The sequence below is a fragment of the Helicoverpa armigera genome, chromosome 18 (assembly GCF_030705265.1).
Source record: "Helicoverpa armigera isolate CAAS_96S chromosome 18, ASM3070526v1, whole genome shotgun sequence".
NCBI classification, from domain to species: Eukaryota; Metazoa; Arthropoda; class Insecta; order Lepidoptera; family Noctuidae; genus Helicoverpa; species Helicoverpa armigera.
Window position 1 is genome coordinate 9,889,022 of NC_087137.1, and position 23,006 is coordinate 9,912,027.

Below are 23,006 nucleotides of genomic sequence, written 5' to 3' on the forward strand. Positions count from 1 at the left end.
GTGTAGATAATAAGTTTACTTTTCAAGATAAAAATAGAAAAAAATAAGATTTAACGCTGCAATTTATACTTGGCCTGCAATTTTTTATCTACGCTTAAAAATAAAGTCCGCGGAGAAATTAACGAGTTGGCGCCGTCTCGACGCCAATGCGTGGCGGCGCGGGAGGAATTCTTATTGGTTGTTTCAAGACGGGCCTCCGTATTACAAACGATGCATTTTTACTGCGCGAATTAGGTTTGTAATTACATAAAAATATCCATGAAATAATTGAGGAAAAATGGTAACACTTCATCGTAGTCTATGGTACGAGTATGGCGATAGAATCAAATAAAATTAGGGGTAGTTAGAACTTACTTTAAATCTTCTTACCCTCATATTTATGAATATTACGAATTTTCTAGGTCTTTTATATTCAATCAGAATGAAGTTCACTCGGTTTCGGTCAAGCAATACGTGAAGTAGTTCTGGTATTTGAAATACAAAAACTCCATTAGTATTTTATTCGTTTGTAATAATTATGTATATTAGACAATTTATTTATTTATTGATCAATTGATTTATTTGTATAAATGCTAGTTGACTGCGATTATATTGTTATAATATAATTCTGTTGCTCAATTAGCCATGGCATCGACCAACTTTTTAACAGTTAAAACGCATTTATCGGAGTTGAAACATAATTCTGACAAAGACACGTTAAGCGAAGTAAGTGTTTTACAACCTAATTATTTATATTATCACGTTTTAGAAACTTCTAAATTCTCTTTCACGCTTTATATCTCCGCCATTTTGTAAAAAGATTCCTTGCGTAATCCTAATGGGGCACCTACCTATACCAATTTGAATTAACTAACCTATTTTTCGGAAAAACAGTGTAACGGCTGTGAATAATCATCGAGATTTTCTATTTTCGTCTTTCAACCCCTTTGCAAATAACCGTTATAGGCTTCCGAAAGTGGAACGAGTAACACAGTGACGTCAGCAGAAGACCTACAGAAATTAGCCGTGATACTTGGGCTAAACAGTGCTGAAGATGTATACCAGGAAAGATTCCGTGTTGACCGACGTCGCCTGGAGGCAATGCTTGCTGGTAACAATCATCATTAGGTCACAGTTAGCATATTTAAGTTTTCAGATCAGTCATTCAAATAGTAAATTTTTACAGATAACTTGGATGACTCACAAACAGCTCAAGCATTCTTCCACCGGGTAAGGAAAATACTAATATTATTTAAAATAATACATTCATCATCATCAAAAATCATCATCAATTATTTATTTCAGGTAATGACTGAAACAAACACATTGATTAATTGGCCAGCTCGTCTAAAAATTGGTGCTCGATCTAAAAAAGGTATTGAATATAGCAACTCTTCATTTTACTGAACAAAAAATATTCAAAAAAAAATGAACGTACAATTTTTTAAATTTAAAAAATAAACGGAACACCTGCATTATTTTGTTCGCGATTTTGGCGGGTTGGCGCCAAATAGACTAGCCTAGCGGCGCCAGCGTGGCGCTCTTTCAAAATTTTATTTTATAATGTATTCGGGCGCGCGTCCGTTACGTCGAATAACATATTTAACAATCAATTAATTATTTTAATTATATTTAATGAAGTAACAATGGTTTTTGACGAAGAAAGTGACGATTTTGTTTATAATGTGATAAGAAAAATACGTAATAATAAATTTATTGATCTTTTTGAAGTTGGTATGTGATATTCAGTGTTTCTGGAGTAATGTGGTGATTTACTATGATTTTAATTTAATTTTTTATTGTGTTTAGACCCACACGTGAGAGTCGCTGGTCGACCTGATGATGTGAAGCTGGCTCGAGAGAAAATAATTCAGTTATTGGACACAAGGGTAAGGATTTTATCATATTTTTCACTAATTATTTACTTACCATAATTTAGTGATTTATTTTTGGTTAGAGGGTCATCTCAGAAGACACGTGTGTAGATATAGAGTGCATTGTTAATCACTGTGATTCACCTTCATGAAGGAGCTGGGCATAAGCTAACGCATTTCATGCAATATATTCATGAAAAGCATTTATGTTATCGTTTTAACATGGAAATATTTTGCTATAAATTGCTAATAGTAGTTCTACAAGTTAGTTGAAAGTACGGAATGGTTTTACGCTGACAGTATAGAAGCAAACTGCCAGTGCGAGGTATTATTTGAGGACTAATACAACATTTTGTCTTCGTAACAGCTAGGTACAAAGTTATCGGACGAATCCTGAGGAGACGACTATTTATAATCATCTTATTCGGTTCAGCTGTTGAAACGTGAAAGTGTAATAGAGAGACAGACATACAATTACGCATTTATGGTGTTAAATTTCACGCTCCTAAATTAAGAAGCAACTCGGCCATTATTAATGTGTGATTAGGATCAACTTTTTTCTTATCCACCCTTTTTTGAAGTAGTTAGATATAAGTTACGATGATTGAACTTACACTAGTATTTTTTTCAGAATAACCGGGTTACAATGAAGATCGATGTCAGCTACACTGATCACTCGCATATCATCGGAAAGGTAAGTCTTTTAGTTTTTTTTAAAGTTCCATAGTAATTTACGCATTCTTACGTGGCTTACTTACGTTTTATAGGATCATTCTAGTTCTGTCAAAGCCAATCCAAGTGGCATTTAAAAAATATTTTAAACACGTTTTAAATGACTAATTAATTAACGGCCCATGTGCGGTAGATGTCCTCGATTGTTTTTCGCATCATCTTATAAGCCCATCTTAATACGTGTAATTAGTGGGTTTTGGTTAAAATATGGTTTCACCCGCAGTATCCTCCGACATCGGGAATACTATCGCAGTATCTTGTGATGACCTCCTTCATCCGTTCAGGTTCTGAACCCACCAATCCTCACACGAATCGGTTCAGCAGTTCTTGAGTTTTACCTAGTAGTGTAAAACATGACTTCTTTTTACGTTATGTAGATTTATTTCGGTTACCTATGTAATGTAGGTATGTTCAGTAGGAACTTAAGGACACATAATAACTACATATTTAAGTATGCAGTAAATACTCGTCATGATTCTCAATTTTATCCCACTTTTATTTGGAGTTGGTGCAGCATATCTTTTTAGTTTGATGTCATTTCACAAGTAGCTAGGTACCTATATTTTTTCCATGTCTTCTTTGGTTTTTGTCTATATGCATCCACGTTCTTACGACCTTCCTCACTACATGATGATCTTGACGACCTCGATGGCGCAATGGTCACCATGCCGGACTGCCGAACCTGAGGTCCCGGGTTCGATTCCCGGTTCGGTCGACATTTGTGTGATGAGCATGCTTGTTGGCCGTGGTCTGGGTGTTACAATATGTATTTATAAAATATGTATATGTGAGTTGTGTTAGCACCCATAACACAAGTTAATTAATAACTTAGCATGGGGCTAACCAACCGTGTGTGAAAAGGTGTCCTGACATTATTGTCCTGACATGATCTTCATTCCGCCACACTGCATGCCCATACCATGACAACATTAACCGAGTCGGTCGGTAGATAGATTCATATGGAGGTATGTATAATACCTATATTTCGATAATTAGGCAATAAGTGTCAAGTAACAAGTTTTATGAGCACAAGTAATACAAATCAACGTTTTTTTGCTCGATTATTTTATCAGACAGGCTTTTATTTACGAGATCAAATCAATTGAACTTCATAGTCTTCATAATTACGATATTGTAATCAAATGCCATGACGAGTCGATGCTGTCACGTTTTTGTATTCACGTGTTTAAATTATAATTTAAAGGAGGATACTCACCTGCGAACAGTAACAGAGTCAAAGTAAATAAAAGGAAATTAGGCCAATTGAATAAGTACTTTTCTAGTCAAATTATATTGGACAGCACCCCTAAAAACCTTTCACTCCCTCATTGCCCTCTTCACCGCTTGGGAAGAACAAACTTCTCAGCAACATAGCTGTCTATTACAATTTTAGTATTATGAAAACAAAATTCAGACACCAAATACGATCACGATTTACTCGATAAATGGGCTACCTAACACTGAAATATTTTTTACAAATCGGACAAGTCTGTAGTTACCGAGGTTAGCGAGTTCAAGCAAACAAACTGCAAGTTTACAACATTACTATACCTAATTTTAACGCATTTTTTTAGAGCACTCGTCTTTAAAAGCAATCATAATAAATGAATACATTGGGTTACTCCCAAAATATTAATCGACAAAATCATCAGTTTCGTGAGAATTTTCGTAGATTTTTTCACTGAACTGTTGTTGTTTCAATTAGGATGGGAATTACCAGTGAACTGAGAAAAATGGGTCTGAACAAAAACTTTAGGTATCGACAGACACCTGATTTTAAATATAGGTACCTATTTCATAATGACTTAGGATTAAAATTACGAAATGTATATTTTTAATACAATTAAAGGTAAGGGGATTTTATTTTTTACTACCTTTTATGTTGTTAATCCCTATGTATTGATGACTACTTACTTCAATAGTGGTCACTTATTATAAGATGACGCAAGTTAATTCAAAACAAGTTGTGCTTTATCAAGTGAGTCGTGATTATTGCAAAAGATTTAAAAAGAAAAAAAAAACGAACTAAATATCTTGGCACTCCTCATACCTACTGAAAAGCATGAAATTATACATACATATCATATATGATTTTAAAAAATTCAAACTTCGATATTTTTCCCTCAACTTGTAGGTAATAAAAACACTCAATTTTCCAACGCACAATAGGTAGGTACTTAGTATTTTAAAGTGTAACTTAGCGAGTTCACGATAAAATCTTGATTCAATAGTACCATTACGATAATCAAATGCTTGTAGGCGTTGACTAAATCACTTGACTAATCGTGTTAAGCAGCCCCGGATCTAGGGGGGGGCAAGCCGGGGCCTATGCCCCGGGCGGCAAATTCAGGGGGCGGCAAAATCAGGCGGCTGCCAAATTCACAATTCACTGACCAATGGACAACTCATCATTTATAATATATAAAGTTAGTCTTAACCTATGGTGCAGGGTGTGCGAATAACCTTGGCGCCTGATCTCAGGGGCGCCGCGGGACGCCCCACCACCAGGAAATTTTACATTTTTTTTTTTTTAATTACACCCGTTTTCTAAGGAAGTTCCACATTGTATCATGATACTGACAAATAATCGCCTTCGCTTTGTTTGATTGATCATTTTGATTAATCCTCCAACTAAGTGAAAAAAATTCTCGCTCGCTACGCTAAATGACATTATATGTACTGTATTTCTGATTGTTTATTTTTATTGACGTACCGAATCAACGAACACAAATGGCACTCGCTCTAATCACGGTTTCTTTTTATTTGTACATAAGTCGGAGTTTAATATGTGAGTTTTCAAAAAAATAATTTAAAAATGTTCGCGCTCGCTACGGTCGCGGCTACTTGTTGCTTTACAATGTCCTTAACCAGGTACTTTTGTGTCGTAGGCTCAAAAAATTTCGCGCTCGCTTCGCTCGCGCAATATTATATAAGGTATACATTTGTTTGGTAACTTCATAAGTCAAATGTTGCAAAAAAAAATTTATGGAGTCCTCGAAAAATAACAGTTCGCGCTTCCGGCTGCTTTTTACTTTACAGCGCTTTTTAAAACTTATTAACTTTTTGTGTCCCAAAATAAAAAAATTTGCGCGCTCGCTCCGCTCGCGCTAATTTTTACAATTGCTTTCTTCTGTCTCAACTTTCATAACTTAAACGTGGCCAACAGTTTGAGCCTACAATGATTTGGAAACATTTTTTTAAGTCTTTTGCCTACCAAAAAAGTGACTTTCGTTCGAACGTTCTTATTTATATTCCTTGTAAAACTACTAAACTAATCTTCTTCGATCAATATGAACTTCGATGAACTTCGATCAATATGTACTACTCAAAATCTTTCAATAGATGCATAGCTGGCGCTTGGGTGATGATTGCACCCAGGCGCTACATGAACTAGAGACGGCCCTGTGCCTATGTATTGATAGCAAAAATTATATGGATGATAAAGGTGAAAATAAACATAAGTAGGGAGACGGGGCGGCATTTTTCAGTTTTTGCCCCGCCTAAAAAAAATTGAAGATCCGGGGCTGGTGTTAAGTATCAACATAAATAAGTATTGGATAGTATATCTTAGCTAAATGTTCGTTGAGTGCTAACATTATTTTAGCAAGATAGTTTAACTGTGCGTATTGGAGCAAATTCATTATTTGTCAAGAGAAAACTGTGGTCTTGTATTTAAGTATTTGTTTTAGTTTCAGTGTCAGAATAAAATAATATTTATCAAAAGTATCTGAACCGATTTTTTTTTTTGCTTTTTTATCTCTTAACATTACCATTCGCATTTATACAAGCAAGATCATCATCATCATTCTCCTGCCCTTTATCCCAATTTATAAGTTTTCGGCGCCATGTTTTCACCTCCCATCTACATAATATATAGTCATCTCATTAGAACTTCGCATTTTTACAAGATCATCATCACCCTCCTGGCCTTAAACTACTTTTTTTGTGGTCGGCACAGCATGTTTTCAGCGTAAGACGTCCAATAAGGTGGACAGACGACCTTATAAAGGTCGCCGGAAGATGCTGGATGCAGGTCGAATCCAACAGGTATCTGTGAAGATCTAAGGGGGAGGCTTATGTTCAGCAGTGGGCGTTTTATGGCTGAGATGTTGATGAGGATAGCATGTTTTCTCCTTCCATATTCCTCGTATCTGCCGTCTTCTCATAAGATTTTCACATTTGATCAAGATATTGAAATAAGTAAATAGTCTGAAACTTCCTATTGTTCAATCGTTCACACGCTGTTTCGTGTTTTCATAGTCATTACCGGAATAAGTAAGATGAGTTATGATTGTTGCCAAAATAATCGACTAGTTTCGTAACGCGAGTAATTTGGGAATCTCTTCTGGACTTAATCACTTGGAATTATTATTTTAAACTGTTCTATAGATCCTACAAAAATAGGCACATAATTTATCTTAAATAAGGTACCTAATCAATTACGCAAGTGACTGTATGTAAACCAAACTTTATTTCATTCTGAAAGTAGCTTTTGCCCGCGACTTCGTTCGCATAATATAGTGACTTCCGGCATATTTTTGGTTTGACCAATAGATGGCGCTATATGTCCGGAATAAATTTTATTTTTTATTTTTATATATTTTTTGAAATAAAAACTATCCTATGTCCTTTCTCAAGTTCCAAACTATGTCTGTACCAAATTTCACACAAATCGGTTCAGTAGTTTAGGCGTGAAGAAAAGACAGACAGACAGACAGACAGTCAGACAGACAGACAGAGTTACTTTCACATTTATAATATTAGTTAGGATGGAATGATTGTCAAAATACAATACTTACAGTATTGCATTAGGGATTTACCTGATTGCAATCGTGTGTTTTAAGGTGTTAGGTACATTTTATTAAGTTTATAATCACGAGTTTATTGATTGCTTACAAACTATACTCCATTTAAAATAACATTAGAAATTTAATTAAACCTTTTTTACTGTTTGTTCAACCGATTTTGACGTCTATTCCGTAGACAAAAGAACGGAATTGAAAGCAAAATAGTGGTTACAATACCAAGTATTTACTGCAGCCGCCATTAATCATACTACTAACGCAATAGAAGTTAAAATCGGTTGAACAAACAGTAAAAAAGGTTTAATTAAATTTCTAATGTTATTTTGAATGGAGTATAGGTACTGTAGGTAGGTATTTCTCTTAGATATGTAATAAAAACCTACCCAGTGCCTACCTACCTAATAGATATAATTTTTTCCGTGGCGTGGTTGAATACGTGGGTACTTACCAGACACCTTGATTCTTTATTGTGAATACGGGTATTCGCAATTACGATTAGGTATACTTACGAGTATATTATCGTTGAAACACGTACGGAATTATCCGTTGTAAGGATCTTCGGCCAATAAAATAATATTGCATTGTATAAAAATAGCACTTTTAATGTGCTCACGTGCAATCACCCGTACCTTCCTCTAGTATTTAAATAGTCTACACGTGTGGCAAAATAATTTCAGTAATTAATTACCTACTTAAAAGAAAGTATGAGTAGGTAGGTACTTTCCCTGGCCTGTGTTTTTGTGTTTTGGCCAACAATAGGCTCAACGAAATACGATGTTTAACTCCCCCACTTTTTAATCTAGATATTTACAAAATTACATATCGATGGAACTATAGGATAGTTCTACTTTTTAGTGAGGATACGGTAGAAAGATTCAGAGCTATTTCAGATTTAAGGAGAAATACAGATTTTCCACTTTCGAATACAAAGATGCTTTCGGACCAAACGATCAAAGAACTAGAGGTTACACTAAGAGCATTATTTCTTTTTTTTTTGTATGTAGGTGTACTTAGAGCTTGAGAACACGAGAGAATAACAAAGATTTCTCGGCCTCTTTTCACATCAAAATAATTTAATAGGTGTGGGAGAGAATGTAGACACGATTGTAAATGCTCCATAACATATTTACCATATTTTTTAGTAGGTAATATTATAGTATCTAGCTGTAGTCTGTAATAGGCAGCTAATGTATATATAGTCGCTACACAAGATACATACTTTAAGTTTGTACAAAAATCTCTATAAAAATAAAAGTCTGAGTGAAAATATGATGACAAGATGTTGCTAACTTATCAATAGCTCAGACTTTTGTATGCACCGATTTGTTGTGCAGACAAAATTTTAAGTATGAAGATCTGTGTGAAGTTGGTATCGTGTGGACTCACAATAATATAAAATCTGATCTTATCATTTCCATATAAACAAGTATATACCTCTTTCCACACAGGGCGGGTTGACAATCAAACGCGTGATGGAGGAGACAGGGTGTCACATCCACTTCCCTGATTCCAACCGCACCAGCACCGTAGAGAAGAGCAACCAGGTTTCCATCGCTGGCGATATGGAGCGCGTTGAGAGGGCTAGAGCTCGTGTTAGGGTAAGTAACTTTTAGTTATTTAAACTTCACGAATATGCTTGTACCACAAAATTGCGAAAAATATTTATTTTGTGCTCATACATGGTAAAATAATAGTACCCAACTAGATATACAGTTGTATAAGTTACATATACACTCTTTTGCAAAAAAACGGGCACCTATGTGAAATCTTAGTTTTAAGGTCTTTACGTGTATTTCAAAGGGTTTTAATGATTGTAGTATGTTTCTAGCATCAAAAGAGTTAGTCGAGCATGCGTGATAGTGTATTCTAAATTTTAATTTTGTGAAATTGCTAAGAAATTGGTTAAACCTTGTTTTGGACTAATTTGCTAGCAGAAAGTTCGTCGGTGTTTTGAAAAGTTTTCGAAGGGATTTTCAGGAAAATGATAATGCAGTTTTAATTATTAATTAATGGGAACAAATATAATGACCACCATAAAATGCTTTGATACCCTAAGTTTTGCAACCAGAAATATCTACTGAACACCAGAAAAATAAAGTCTAAAAATGTAATAGTACCAGCTATTTTAGTCACGACTTCACTTTAAATTGTATTCGACCACCAAATTTAGTAAATGATCACCAACTCTTGACGACCAAATTAATGTATTATTGTTGCCTAAATAAGTCACTGTGATTGCCATAAAATGTAGGCTTATTACCAAATAAAGTATTATGATGCCATATTAAGTTATGTGTCCGGCTTGCAATGCATGCGTGAGTGTCAGTATGACGAGTGACAGGGGAAAATGGAAGAAAATGACACAACAGGGCAGGAGAAAGAAGAAGAAGAATGTGTTTCTCAATACACTCTTATCGCACTGTTTAGAGGCATGCAATAGACAATTTTCCACGCTAGTGCAGGAAAAGGGTCCCCATAATGTTATTACATTTATTTTATCAGGCCGAACTTATTTTTTTGGAGTCAGTTTACTTAAACAGGATAGCAAGATATAAAAACTTTTTTGATGATCATTTACTACTTTTGGTGATCATTTACTACTTTTGGGATAACAATGATTTTTTTGGACTCATTTTGCTTAAATAGGATAGCAGAATTTAAAAACTTTGGTTATAATCTTACTTTAAAATGGTGGTTTAATTTTGGTGATCATTTACTATTTTTGGCTTACGCATGATTTATTTTGGAGTAATTTCACTTAAATAGGATAGCAAAGTGTTAAAACTTTGGTGATAGTTTTACATTAAAATGCGAGTTTCATTTTGGTGATCATTTACTATTTTTGTCTGCTGTTTGTTACTATATCTGGTGATCAGTTAAACATAAGCCTTAATTAATGTACTTTTTTGTTAGATCAAAACATTTTTGTAAAACTATGCGTGTTTGATAAAATTTTCACCTGTTCTAAATGGGCTATACTGATGACTGATGGCAATGTTAAGAGTTTCGGTATTTTAATGTAACGCGTTCTATTGTTTAGATATTGTACCCACGTGTTTTAAAATATCGCTTTTTCATAAATAAACACTATTTAGAAGAGTATCAGTACCTTTGGCTGCGACAAAACCAATTTAAAGTAAGCAGTGCCGATCACAACTCGTCTCCTATCGGACTTTGACATTTTTAAAAGTCTTGAAATTCTACAAAATACAGAAAATAGCGCATAGACTGTGAGCACGAGGTCTTAAGGTCTCGTAATCAATGATTTTTAAACAACCTCGTCTCTTGGGAAACTCCGTAGACCTCTGAAGATCTATGAGTCTGAGCGTTCAAATGGCGTGTTTTCATTCCACGGACATTTTTTTAAATAAACTTGCCTACAATGAGATTTTCTGGCATCTACAGCACTTTCCTGCTTAAATCATAACACTAATTCGCTATCTGCTCATTTCTTAAGAAATATACGTTTGGGCCAATAATTTTGAATGCTTGACTCCCTTTCAGCTAAATCGCCGTTTAGTAACCCGATACCTATGGAGTTATCGAGAGCTTCAGCGTGGCAATAATTTGACTTTTTGGATAACTTTAACCTTTCCCATCTTTTTTTATATGGTTAATTTTAACATTTATCACAAAATTTGGATATTTTTAAATGTCAAAGTCCGATAGGAGACGAGTTGTGATCGGCACTGCTTACTTTAAATTGGTTTTGTCGCAGCCAAAGGTACTGATACTCTTCTAAATAGTGTTTATTTATGAAAAAGCGATATTTTAAAACACGTGGGTACAATATCTAAACAATAGTACGCTTTACACTAAAATACCGAAACTCTTAACATTGCCATCAATCATCAGTATAGCCCATTTAGAGCAGGTGAAAATTTTATTAAATACGCATAGTTTTTCAAAAATGTTTTGATCTAACAAAAAAGTACATTAATCATTAATTAAAACTGCATTATCATTTTCCTGAAAATCCCTTCGAAAACTTTTCAAAACACCGACGAACTTTCTGCTAGCAAATTAGTCCAAAACAAGGTTTAACCAATTACTTAGCAATTTCACAAAATTCAAATTTAGAATACACTATCACGCATGCTCGACTAACTCTTTTGATGCTAGAAACATACTACAATCATTAAAACCCTTTGAAATACACGTAAAGTCCTTAAAACTAAGATTTCACATAGGTGCCCGTTTTTTTTGCAAAAGAGTTTATTTTGTACATACCTTTTTTAGTCTAATAGGATTTTCTTACAGAGAGGCACTGATGTTGATTTTTAGTCCAGATCGTTTATTGTTTTTGGATTTCAGTCCATAATGCAGTCTTAACTGAAGCGCCTGTTAAAATAATTATAGCCGGTAGTCGCATTTCTGCGTGTTAACTGAGGGAGAGCTTTGGTTTATCATACATTGCTATTATGCATACCTATGTATTTTTTTGTTTGAAAATCTTATAATACCTAAAAAATATAGTGCTCAAGTCAAAAAATGGCATTAAGTACATATCTACAAGTAAATATTTTTGTCAACACAATCACGTAATGACTGCGCTATGCCTTGAAATATAGCTAAAATATTAATTCTCCTACACAGTCCCTGACTCCACTGGTGTTTTGCTTCGAGCTGCCGATAGTGCCGAGCAGTCAGCCGCTGCCAGACATCAACTCGCCGTATGTGCAGAATATACAGGACCAGTATAATGTACAGGTAAGATATTTACTGTATTTAACGCAGTTTCACCCTCGTCCACAGGGAAGTATATCCAGGTAAAACGCCTATGTGTTATTCCAGGATGTCAATTTCCTGCATAAAAATGTTGATATATTGGTCCAGACGTGTGAAGTGTCACACACACACTCACAAACTTTCGCCTTCATAATGTCACGGTGTGATTAAATGGTGATCAATAGATGCTCATACTTTTTTTTTTAATAATAATAATAATGTGCCCCGCAGGGCATCTGAGGCGGATGACGGGGAGTAGCGACCCCGCGGGGCTATATATCCGAGTGCTCCAGGGAGAGTATACTGTCCCCCATCTCCGGCTTGCCGGAGTGAAGCATGACGGGGGATAGGTCTCCCGCCTCTTGGCTTGCCTTCATCGGCCGGTCAGAGTGGAGTCGCTAGAGCAAGGTTAGTCCTGCTCGGAGGGTAGGTGCCTCGTGGTAAGTGGCGAGTGGGCCGGTGATGCTGGACCCACAGGGAGCGCGTGATCTGCGTTTAAAGTCCGCCGAGGTATCCTCACCCTTCTCAGCCGCTCATGTCCCTGTTGCCCTCTTGTTGCTATTCAGTGACTGATTCCCGAGGGCCCAGTAAGTGAGTTGGTGAGTCTCCACCTGCCATTTTAACATGTATTTAATACATTGTCATCGGCAGGTGCCATAGTTCCCGTAGTTTCCCCATTCCTAGTCCATTAGCATCCCATCACAATAGCCCAAGTAGTTTTCATCCATAGTTAGCAATAGTTTAGCACAGAACCGGGGATTGTCCTTGGGTACATTTCTATAGTGTATACAGGGATAATCGTCGGTTTTGTGTCACCATTTCATTAAAGTTGTCTCAAAAGGGCTTCAGCGTGTTGGCTTCGGCCCCACGTTCGCTTCCCAAAAATCCGGGACTCTGTAGTCCCGAGGTCAGAAAGAGAATAATAATGTCTGGACACATTTTCCACACACGGTCGGTTAGCCCCATGGTAAGTTATTAATTAACTTGTGTTATGGGTGCTAACACAACTGATAAACTACATATAGCTACATATATATATATTGATAAATACATATTGTAACACCCAGACCACGGCCAACAAACATGCTCATCACACACATGTCGACCGAACCGGGAATCGAACCCGGGACCTCAGGTTCGGCAGTCCGGCATGGTGACCATTGCGCCATCGAGGTCGTCGAATATATATATATATATATAATACTTATTACTCATACTTTTAAGTTATTGTCAGAAATAGAAAGGATTTTAGGTGCAACTATTTTACATTCGTAACACTTAAAATGGGTATATACAGTAATTTTAGTCTGAACACACAACAGACAGACAGACATGTTTTCGCATTAAAATATTAGTAGGTAATTAAGGATAAGGATAAAGCATCTTTATATTTTCATGCGACGCCTTGGAATCCAGTTTCCAGGTCAAATATCCCATATTCTTAGCTTAAAGCTTACCCTTAGCTTTTCCAGATTTATCAATGGTCTCCCTCACCAGGTAATGCTGCGTAACCGTCCGAAGCTGCACGCGAACTTGCTGGTGGTGAAAGGAGTGCAGTGGGAGGTGCAGGCCACCATGGAAGCTACCAACCTGCTCATGAACTACATGTGTGGACCTTTGGCTGTGAGTATGCTTAAATAATATTGTTTTCTTGTACTAAATGAGAGTTTAGCATATTGCTAATTCTCTATGCTGCGTGTGTGTAGTGTACCTATGTCACATCATAGAAAGAAACGGTTCCCAATAAACTTAGTTTAATATAATAAGAGTTAGAAGAAGACAGCAAAATTATTAGACTACACAATGTGTAAAAAAGCAGTAGGCGCCTACCAGTTTCTTAAGAGAATTCAATCACGCGCCGACCTCTTACAAACATTAAACTGATATAATCTATCCTATTTTAATCTAGCCAATATTAAATTAAGATATATATTTGATTATATTTGAAAGTAGCGACTATCAGTAATCTACGGTTTGAGCTTTACATCCTCTAATAAAACCTTTCTTCCAGAATCAAACCCAAGTGCAGATGTCCTTAGAAATATCGCCCATGCACCACAGCGTTGTCGTGGGCCGCGGAGCCGAACAGCTCAAGATCATCATGAAAGGCACCAACACCCAGATAATGTTCCCAGATGCCGAAGACCCTAACATACCAGTCATCAAGAAGTCCAGTGTGACCATAACTGGGAATATTAAGGATGTTTACGCGGCTAGGCAGCAGTTAGTGGTAAGTGGTGGTTACATGAATACATGATAGATTTGGTTTTGATAAAGTAGGCACTCAAGTTATGTGCTCAAAGACATATTGCAAGATTAGTTCATACAAATCTCATCATATATTACAATAGCTTTTTAATTTAACTTAATATGCCTGCATTGTGGTATTGATGTTTCTATATTTTTTGTGTGTTCCATATAAGTGAATCTGTACTGTAATCTACTTTTATACATTTTATAGATTTTAGTTTGACATTCTCGTACGCTCAAGCCGGCTTTCCAATATGTTATGCACTCATACATATTTTATGTCCTCGCCCAATGTGGGATCCGCCTGGGTCCGCCTTATAGGTGTAGGTAATCCCATTGCAGCGTTTTACATGGAAGCTACGGCGTTTATACTTAAAAATATTGGTGATTACACTTATTTTTTCCCTGTAAGAGAAGAGGCTAATGACAATGATAATATCGTTACACAGGGCAGCCTCCCCATTGTCGTGATATTCGACGTACCGGACGACGCGAGCCGCATCGACAACGATCTAGCCAACAAGCTGATGCACAAGTATAACGTGTACATCAATGTACGTCGCAAGCCTAAGCAGGGGATCACTTCCGTCGTTGTTAAGGGCATCGAGAGGTGTGCTGGTAAGATATTATGATACTATTGTGGTTTGGTATAAAATCTTAGGTAAATGTTACCAAAAATCTGGTTCAGAGCAGTAGCAATAATCTAATTCTTCTTCGTTAAAAGCAGGAAAAAACTATCTGTTCCTTATGTTAAAAGTAGGTCTAGAAAAAATGGACGTAGTAATATATGTATGAATCTTCCAAAATCACCGCCACAGGTAATTCCTGCAATTGGTTATGTTAAGTTTATTTCATCACAGCCCAAAAAAACAAGTCTGCTAAACAATACACAAAATATTAATTTAAATTTTCTTCCTCTAGGTGACATTTACGAAGCCCGCCGCGAACTTCTAGGCGACAAAGAGCCGGTCATCACCGCAGAAATACCCGAATCCTACAACATCCCATCCATTTCGGCCAACAATATGTCCAACTATGGGGTCTTCAATCCTTTCTCGCCAACACACGGGGTCAATATGGGCAACTCCCCTTGCTCCCCATTCAATTTACAGCTGAACGAGTTGGCCAACTTCGCTGGCCTAGGCAGCCCAATGTTTGGCCATAACCCGCCAACCCCAGGAGGGTATCCTACCCCCTTGTCCCCGGTAGCGTTAACCCCACCCTGTGGAGTGTTCCCTAACTCCTGGATGATACCTTCTCCTCAGCCGAGGAGTGGCCAGTTTCATTATCCTAATATGCTCCCGAATCCTAATTCGGGTATGTATAAGAATCAGGGTGGGTCGTGGAATCGTGAGTATTGAATTTCTTCTTACACTATGTTACAATCGTTTTGTATAATTTATTAATACATCATATTAGATTCACTTGCATTCCTATAACTTCCTCAGGGATAACTTGTATTGTATGAAAACACTTGAAAAGAGTGCCTATGGAGTTTCTTGCCGATTCTTTGCCAAGAGACCCACTCCTTGGAAACATGCAACCAGTGTGACATTTCGAAGGAGTTTGAACCTTTTATGACGCTATAACTAAGTTTGTTTTAAAACATTATTAAGCTATAGATGTAAATAGAAGTAATGTTGGGATATAAATTCATGCGTTTTTGTATTAGCGATGACAAACGGTGCAGAAATGGGGGTCCCTCAACCGATGATGATGCAGCCACCTTACCAGCAGCAAATGCCAACTGATAATAGACCAGTAAGTCTCTCTATTTCTTTTTGCCATATTATTTATTAACCATCGACCTTTTCGATAGTTTTACTGTAGTTTCGATGTAAATAGAGGTTTTACACTACCGAATTTTGATGCGCGTATTTGCGTACTTAGCTTTAGGATTCGTTGGAGTCTTCGCTCAAACCCGGTTAAATGTTACAGTCTTTTTAATCGTCCCACTGCTGGGCTGCGGCCTCCTCTCACACGGAGAAGTATTGAGCATTAATCACCACGCTTGCTCAATGCGGGTTGGTGATTTCAGACTTTATAGTCCAGGTTTCCTCGAGATGTTTTCCTTCACCTTTTTGTCAGCCACTAGTGTCTACGACATACTTAGAAAATACATACAAACTTAGAAAAGTTTTGGTACTTGCCTGGAATCGAACCCACACCCTCATACTCGAGAGATTAGTTCTTTACCCACTAGGCCGCCACGACTTCTACTTGTCTGAAAGCTCTCTTATTCTAATTCTTTCAACTTTAAAAATATGTACATATCTTCATCTATGTACGTAAATAATGTTGCTTATTATCAGATTACGTTGAACCAGATTCTGAACTCGAGTACACAATGCAGCAGCGGCTACCAGAGCAACTTCACCGGGAGCTCCGCCTCTCTTGACACGCAAAACATATCGGGTAACTTATTCAAGTATTTTCTTTTTAAAGTTAATTTTGTGTAAAGAATATTAGGATACTTTCATTGCCTTATATTGAGAACACCATAGTATCAATTATTAACGATGTTCATGTTTTGTTTCATGCGTAAAGCAAATGAAGTAAGTACCTATTGTAAAATCACCTTATTAACCTTTTCCCTTTTTAAGACCATAAAACGTGGTTTTAAAAAGTATCAGCTTTAGTAATAGATTTAGACCATAAGCTTGGATCGGGACGATGATTGTTTAAGCTACTTTTTCGTCGTCTTTTGTATACAGTTACTGCATTTTTTTTGTTAATTTGGGTTGAGAATCACTAGCATAATTACGTCCTTGGATATTGCACGGATTCAAATCAACACCATGTAGGTATAGGTAATTCCTTCTTTTTTGATTTTTGTTCACCGTTAAAAGTTTCTAACTGTATTACAAATCCAACATCTAAATCCTATGGTTTGTGAAGGTGGTGGCGAGGGCAGCCACGTGGTGTCTCCATCCATGTCTCCGATCAGCAAGACTCACAGCCCCGCGCCCTCTACTGACGCAGAACGCTCACAAAACGGTAAGCTATTCTGCTACAAATATAACTAACAAATTAGGATATAAATATGCTAGAATGGTACATGTTCCGATATAAATGGAATTTGGCATTAAACATTGTTAATTAAACAAAGCGTCGTCGTAGTGGAAAAACAGAGCTTTCCATCCAAATCTATAAATTCATACCGATAGCTCAATTTATAAGATTTAAATACCTGCTATCCAGAATTGGTCGAACATAGCTATTCTAAATCCAACTACGCTCATCATCAATTTTCACGATCCTGTCGGTTGAAACGCCGCTTTCTGACCACCTATAATCGGTTGATATATTAATTTTCCTTAAAAAAAATCTGTGTACCTATTCCTGATAAATCTGACAACACACACAGACTGTTCAACCGCCCTTTTTCTGGCAAATTCTCGATATAAATAAACTAACAAGAACTAAACTTCACTCGCTTTCCTCAGAATTAGCGAACATCATATCAGATCTGCCGATAGCTGATCGCCGCGCGGTGGGCTGCGAGAAGAAAACCCTGGAGACGCTCAACAAGCTGTCCCCGTTGTCTGACTACAGGAAGATGAAGACTGAAGCTGGCAAGGTGAGTAACTTACACCTACTGTTTTTTTTATATTGTAGCTAAAAACACTGGTACAAGATGGCAAGGTATTTAAAGAGTGTTAGTCTATCAGATGCAATAGATTTTAGTATTCGAAGAGGGGACGGGGATGATGTTACCATGAGCGCCGACGCTTGGAAACAGTCCGCCGCGCCGCAAAAGTTATGCAAAGAATTCAGTATCTTATAGTTCTGTAAATATTTTTTTATGAAGGTTTAAATTTTCTCTTGGTTCGGCTGAAAATCACTTACCATCACAGAGACGTTTGCTCATTTACTTTCAATACATGGACACGTTATTATTAAGTACTTACACATAAAATTATGCAACAAGTTTCTTCATCGACAATTTTGGCAAGACATTAGGGTAAAAATTCACATTTAATGGTAGGCAGACCTTTCCAAACTTTATTACAGAAACCTTAAAACCACAAGGTTCATCAATGAATGCATACAAACCATCGGTGTGAAGGTTACAACATGGCATTTACCTTAACTTGTATACGAATGCATTATGCATTTTAGTGCAATGTTGTGGTATGCAGCTGTCAATATCAAGGTGTTGTAGTGTTTGGAATAGCGAATTTGTTGTTATTTATGATGATATAACGTTGCATCAAGGATTGACATGTATAATTGTGTACGTGGAAGAAATTCTTTCGGCGTGGTTACCCTTTCAAAATTAGAGAGTTAATGTTCGAGTAACAAACAGTAGAAGTCTCAAAAGTGGCAAAAACACTTCCAAAAGACCCTTTACCTAAAAAAAAACTGCTTCAAGGATAGCTTTCTTGGTAAATCAGAAATGTAGATCAGAACTACATATTGATTAGGTGCTGCCCGATAATATTATATAGATATTTTAAAATTAGCACAAGTTTTTGTTGCCTGTCTAATTCTCGCAAAAGTATAAAACTTATTAGTGTTTAATGATCAGAGTAGCTTAAAGTCACTGTGAATTCTTCAGATATTTTAACCATAATGTTACCAGGCTATGCGTGAGACGGTAGGCAGCGGTTACCGCGTGCCGACGCCGCGCTGGTCGGGCTACTACTTCAGCCACACCTCGCCCGGACCCATCAACTTGAACGATAATAGCGATTCTGCTGTTACTACTGTGAGTTGTACATTATTTACTTACTTTTGTCTTAACTGCAGGTGAAATTAGAATCCATATAGTGTCATTTTTCTCAAATCCACCTAAAGGTCTCTGACGTAGAATCTTTAAAGACGGCTGCTACTGAGTAGCATTCGAAGACTCCGGTTTTACGTGCTGGGTCTTGTGTAACACTAACGCTACCATTTTATAGTTCCTTTAAAAAATGTAGTATAAGTTAAGGACTTATCTGAATGAGGCAGAGGATTTGCCACCAGTCGGTGCACACCGCTTGCTAATGTTGACATCCCACGCTGACCTTCTCACTTCAGTGCCGAGATACGTAGATCCAGACTACAATGTTAGTTAATGTTATGCTTACCTTACTTGTGTATTTTTACATAAAATTGTACATTTCTCCACACAGCCGGAAAAAGGCTGGAACCGTTCTGAGCTGGTGCGTCCCAACATAGCTGAGGGCACCTCATCCCCCGCGCATGTGGCCTCCCCGCCCGCCACCTGCCGCTACCAGCAACTGCTTACCCTACTGCGGGATGTGGGCTTGCACAAGTATATTGGTAAGTTCACTCATCCTCCTACACTTATCCTAATTCAGAAAATCCCTCGATCTTTTCTTAGGTCGTCCCCTTCCACTTTATCCATCCACACTCTTGCCCATGCCATGTCAGCTTTTGCTAGTAGCAGCTCCAAAATACAAGTACTGTTTACTGTTCGTTCCAGTAACTCTGGGAACTGGTATAAGATGGCGACAGAATATCTGTTAGGTTCATCATGGCTTTAGCTCAGAAAATCCTAAACCAGCCAGGCCTTAACTTTATTCCGTATCCACAGCTTGCAAAACATCCAATTAAATATGTACGCACCTACAATATACTGATATATTCGTCAAAGACTTGTCAGAACAATTATCAAACTCTTCACAATACGTTCTTTGCAGATTTATTCAAGAAGCACGAGCTAGACATGTCTACATTCACCTCTCTGAACGAGGCGGATCTCATCGAGATCGGAGTCACCGCCTTCGGAGCTCGCAGGAAGATGCTGCTCATGATAGCAGGTACGAATCAAGTGTTAAGACTTATGTCATGAAGTGTCCATTATTTTTTTCTGAGTTTCAACCAAATTTTTGAACGACAACGAAAATCGATCTCAGTGGCGTGCACTTGGAGAGGCCTATGTCCAGCGACTCCTAGGACTGCGATAGGCTGATGATGATGATGAACCAAATTTTTGCTGTATTGTGGATTATTCAGGACAGTAAGAGTAGCATCAAAATTTTTCCAACCATGGGACCAACTGTTGTCTGCCTTAGCTTAATGTCCTTAAAGTTTACCTACATTTTTGGTTTGCCTTTGGCTTTAGATATCCCATTCTAAAGCTACGCAGTAATCGTGTTTGTGATATCACAGGGGGGCAAATAGAACAATATAGTTTTCTTTGTTCTTCTCCTATAAAAAACCTTGGGTGAAGAGATCTTGAACATACTTATAAGTAGGTCCTATATTTCGTAAGTGTACCTTATTTTTAACTTGTCCACAGATCTAAAAGCCAATAAAGCCTACCAGAGCTCGTCAGCCACCGGTGAACGTAACATAGTCGCTTCACCCGCCAAGTTCACCCTCACACCAGACAAATGGTAAATCACCAATTACATTCCAAGCTACGCATAATAACAAGAAAATAATAAAAATATCAATTTATAAGGCATATTTTAAATCGCATGTTTTATTTTTACTTTTTTTAATGGATTGAAAAAAATGTTTTTTAAAGGAAATAAAATATTTTGGCTACGGCTGTCTGCTCAAATGGATTAATTCGTCATAAGATAAGCAAAACTTAATGATTATTTTATTTTATATGCCTTAAAAATTATGCGTAGCTTTCAAGACTGAATCAATTCTAGAGACTGATTTCAGAAGAGTACAAAATGTAATTAAGGTACTAATGTGTGTTTTTATAATTAAGTATTTCCGTCCCTCATACCTCACTTGAAGGCTGGATTGAGGATCTCAATGCAATTTACTAAAAGTAGATAAACATACATATTTACGTAAGACTGATATGATATTAGAACTACCTTCGTTCTAGAGTTGATTGATATGAGCTCGTTTCTTTATCTCGTTGATTATTTTTTTGAGATTTTTATACGTAAGTTGTTTTTTTATAAAGGTTTTTTTACGATAGCTAAAAGCAAAGACGATTAGATCTCCATAGACAATTGTTGAAGTAAACGGGCCTACAGCCGCAGATAGTTAATAAGTTTTTATAGAATTTTTAATCGTAGCTATAAGAAGAGCATGTTTTATTTTTTAACCCATCATTTACGTAGATTTAAGTACAATATATTCAGACTATTTTATCATATTTGGCTTTTAACCTTTGATTATTTAGTATTTAGGAAAATGTTTTCGGAATCATGCCTGCGTTCCTTTTAATTCCATATTTTGTGAAATATGATTTTAAAGGACGCTGAAAAGATCAAAATTGGAAAATAGCACTTCTGATCTCTTTATGTCTTTCTTTATAATTCTACAGACTGTGAAAGCTGGTAAAACTGGCCCTATGAAGTGTCGTTTTTCAGTTTCGATACAAAAATCTATTTTTAATCGATCATTTTCCGCAAAATCAGCAGAAACTACATGGACAGCGTATATTGACTTGATTTTAAATACGACTAATTTGAAAACTATTCCGTGAAAACCTCAGTGACTACTTTAATATCTATTTAGTATCAACGTCATTCATTTTAATCTGTTAACATTTTAATTTTCACCCAATCATTATGTGTTTGTGATTATGAATTAAGTTTTTTACTGCATTTTTGATTTTAACCATATTAACATGCTAATTGAATGTGAATGCTTTTTGTTTTTTTTTAGTAATTATATTTTTAAGTAAAGAGGTAGCATTATGATACATAACTGTTGCGAACTATGGACTACAAACGTTACATTAAAAATATATTTATAATTACTTCACCAACGAGTTATGTATCATTTCGCTTACTTGACAATACTTTAAGATCACAAATGTACTAAGTATTATTTTAATCATGAACTTGTGATTTCAATCGGTTTTAAACTATGATTATGATATGTTAGTAGACTATTCTCTTTAGATTATGGAATATTAATTAATTGATAGGGCGTGAATGTACTTTTTAAGGTTTTAGTTTATTAAGTTTTTGGTGTCAGGTTGTTTTTTTTATTTTTTACATTTCCGAAGCAGATAGGAAATTTTTGTTACATTATTTTAAGTTTTGCTTGTCTGATTAAAGTTTGAAGCTCTAAATTGTTTTATTATTGAGAAAGTTTCCTTTATTTTCAATCCTATCCTTTTATCGTCAAAGTCATGGAATCTTTATTCGTAAACGCACAGCATGCTGGAAACATTTTGACAGCGCCGACCTTCACATGTTTTGACATCTGCTGTCATTGAAGGTCGAGCGTGTGTGTGTCTGCGATTTCAATTGCATCAGATTCGGTAATTTTGCAATAAAATGGGAAACGCAAGTGCTAAGGCTGCGGATGTAAAAGTCGTGGAGCCGCCGGCACCGGCTAATGCTGAGAAACCAAAGCTAAAGCCGTGCTGTGCTTGCCCAGAAACCAAGAGAGCGCGAGATGCATGGTAAGGTTCTGAACAAAATTGTTTTTATTACGCAACACTGCTATTTCTAGAAATATATCACTTGCATTCCGGCGACTATATAAAATGATAGATAATTGGACATATTACTGTGACCATTCACTGGGTCTACTGCCGTTAGAAAATCGATTTATTACGCTCTAAAGTTATACCAGTTTCAAGTCCTTTAATTAAATTGTAGGCTCGTATTGGCTTACTAACTATCATCTCATTATCTAGATTTATATCTAAGAGATATCTAAAGTGTAAGTCGATGATGAATAAGCATTATTCATCCTATTT

The 23,006-nt window shown here is 36.5% G+C and overlaps 1 protein-coding gene across 1 annotated transcript; it reads left to right on the forward strand.

Annotated features, from left to right (window-relative positions):
- Nucleotides 1–432: 432 nt before the first annotated feature.
- LOC110381436 (protein bicaudal C) lies at nucleotides 433–22,361 on the forward strand. The gene is made up of 20 exons (XM_049847886.2): nucleotides 433–705; nucleotides 946–1,090; nucleotides 1,166–1,209; nucleotides 1,285–1,354; nucleotides 1,789–1,868; nucleotides 2,485–2,547; nucleotides 8,839–8,988; nucleotides 11,987–12,100; nucleotides 13,616–13,741; nucleotides 14,130–14,348; nucleotides 14,818–14,986; nucleotides 15,290–15,718; nucleotides 16,041–16,129; nucleotides 16,681–16,783; nucleotides 17,267–17,365; nucleotides 17,815–17,948; nucleotides 18,954–19,079; nucleotides 19,486–19,636; nucleotides 20,017–20,136; nucleotides 20,619–22,361. Exons 1-20 carry the CDS (start codon nucleotides 625–627, stop codon nucleotides 20,717–20,719), a joined length of 2,613 nt encoding a protein of 870 aa, XP_049703843.2. The 5' UTR covers nucleotides 433–624; the 3' UTR covers nucleotides 20,720–22,361.
- The last annotated feature ends 645 nt before the right edge of the window (nucleotides 22,362–23,006 follow it).

Coding starts and splice junctions, on each gene's coding strand:
- LOC110381436 (XM_049847886.2), top strand. CDS start 625: ATGGCATCGACCAACTTTTTAACAGTTAAAACGCATTTATCGGAGTTG. Junction 14,987..15,289: donor GGGCATCGAGAGGTGTGCTG/GTAAGATATTAT, acceptor TTCTTCCTCTAG/GTGACATTTACGAAGCCCGC. Junction 17,366..17,814: donor CGCAGAACGCTCACAAAACG/GTAAGCTATTCT, acceptor CGCTTTCCTCAG/AATTAGCGAACATCATATCA.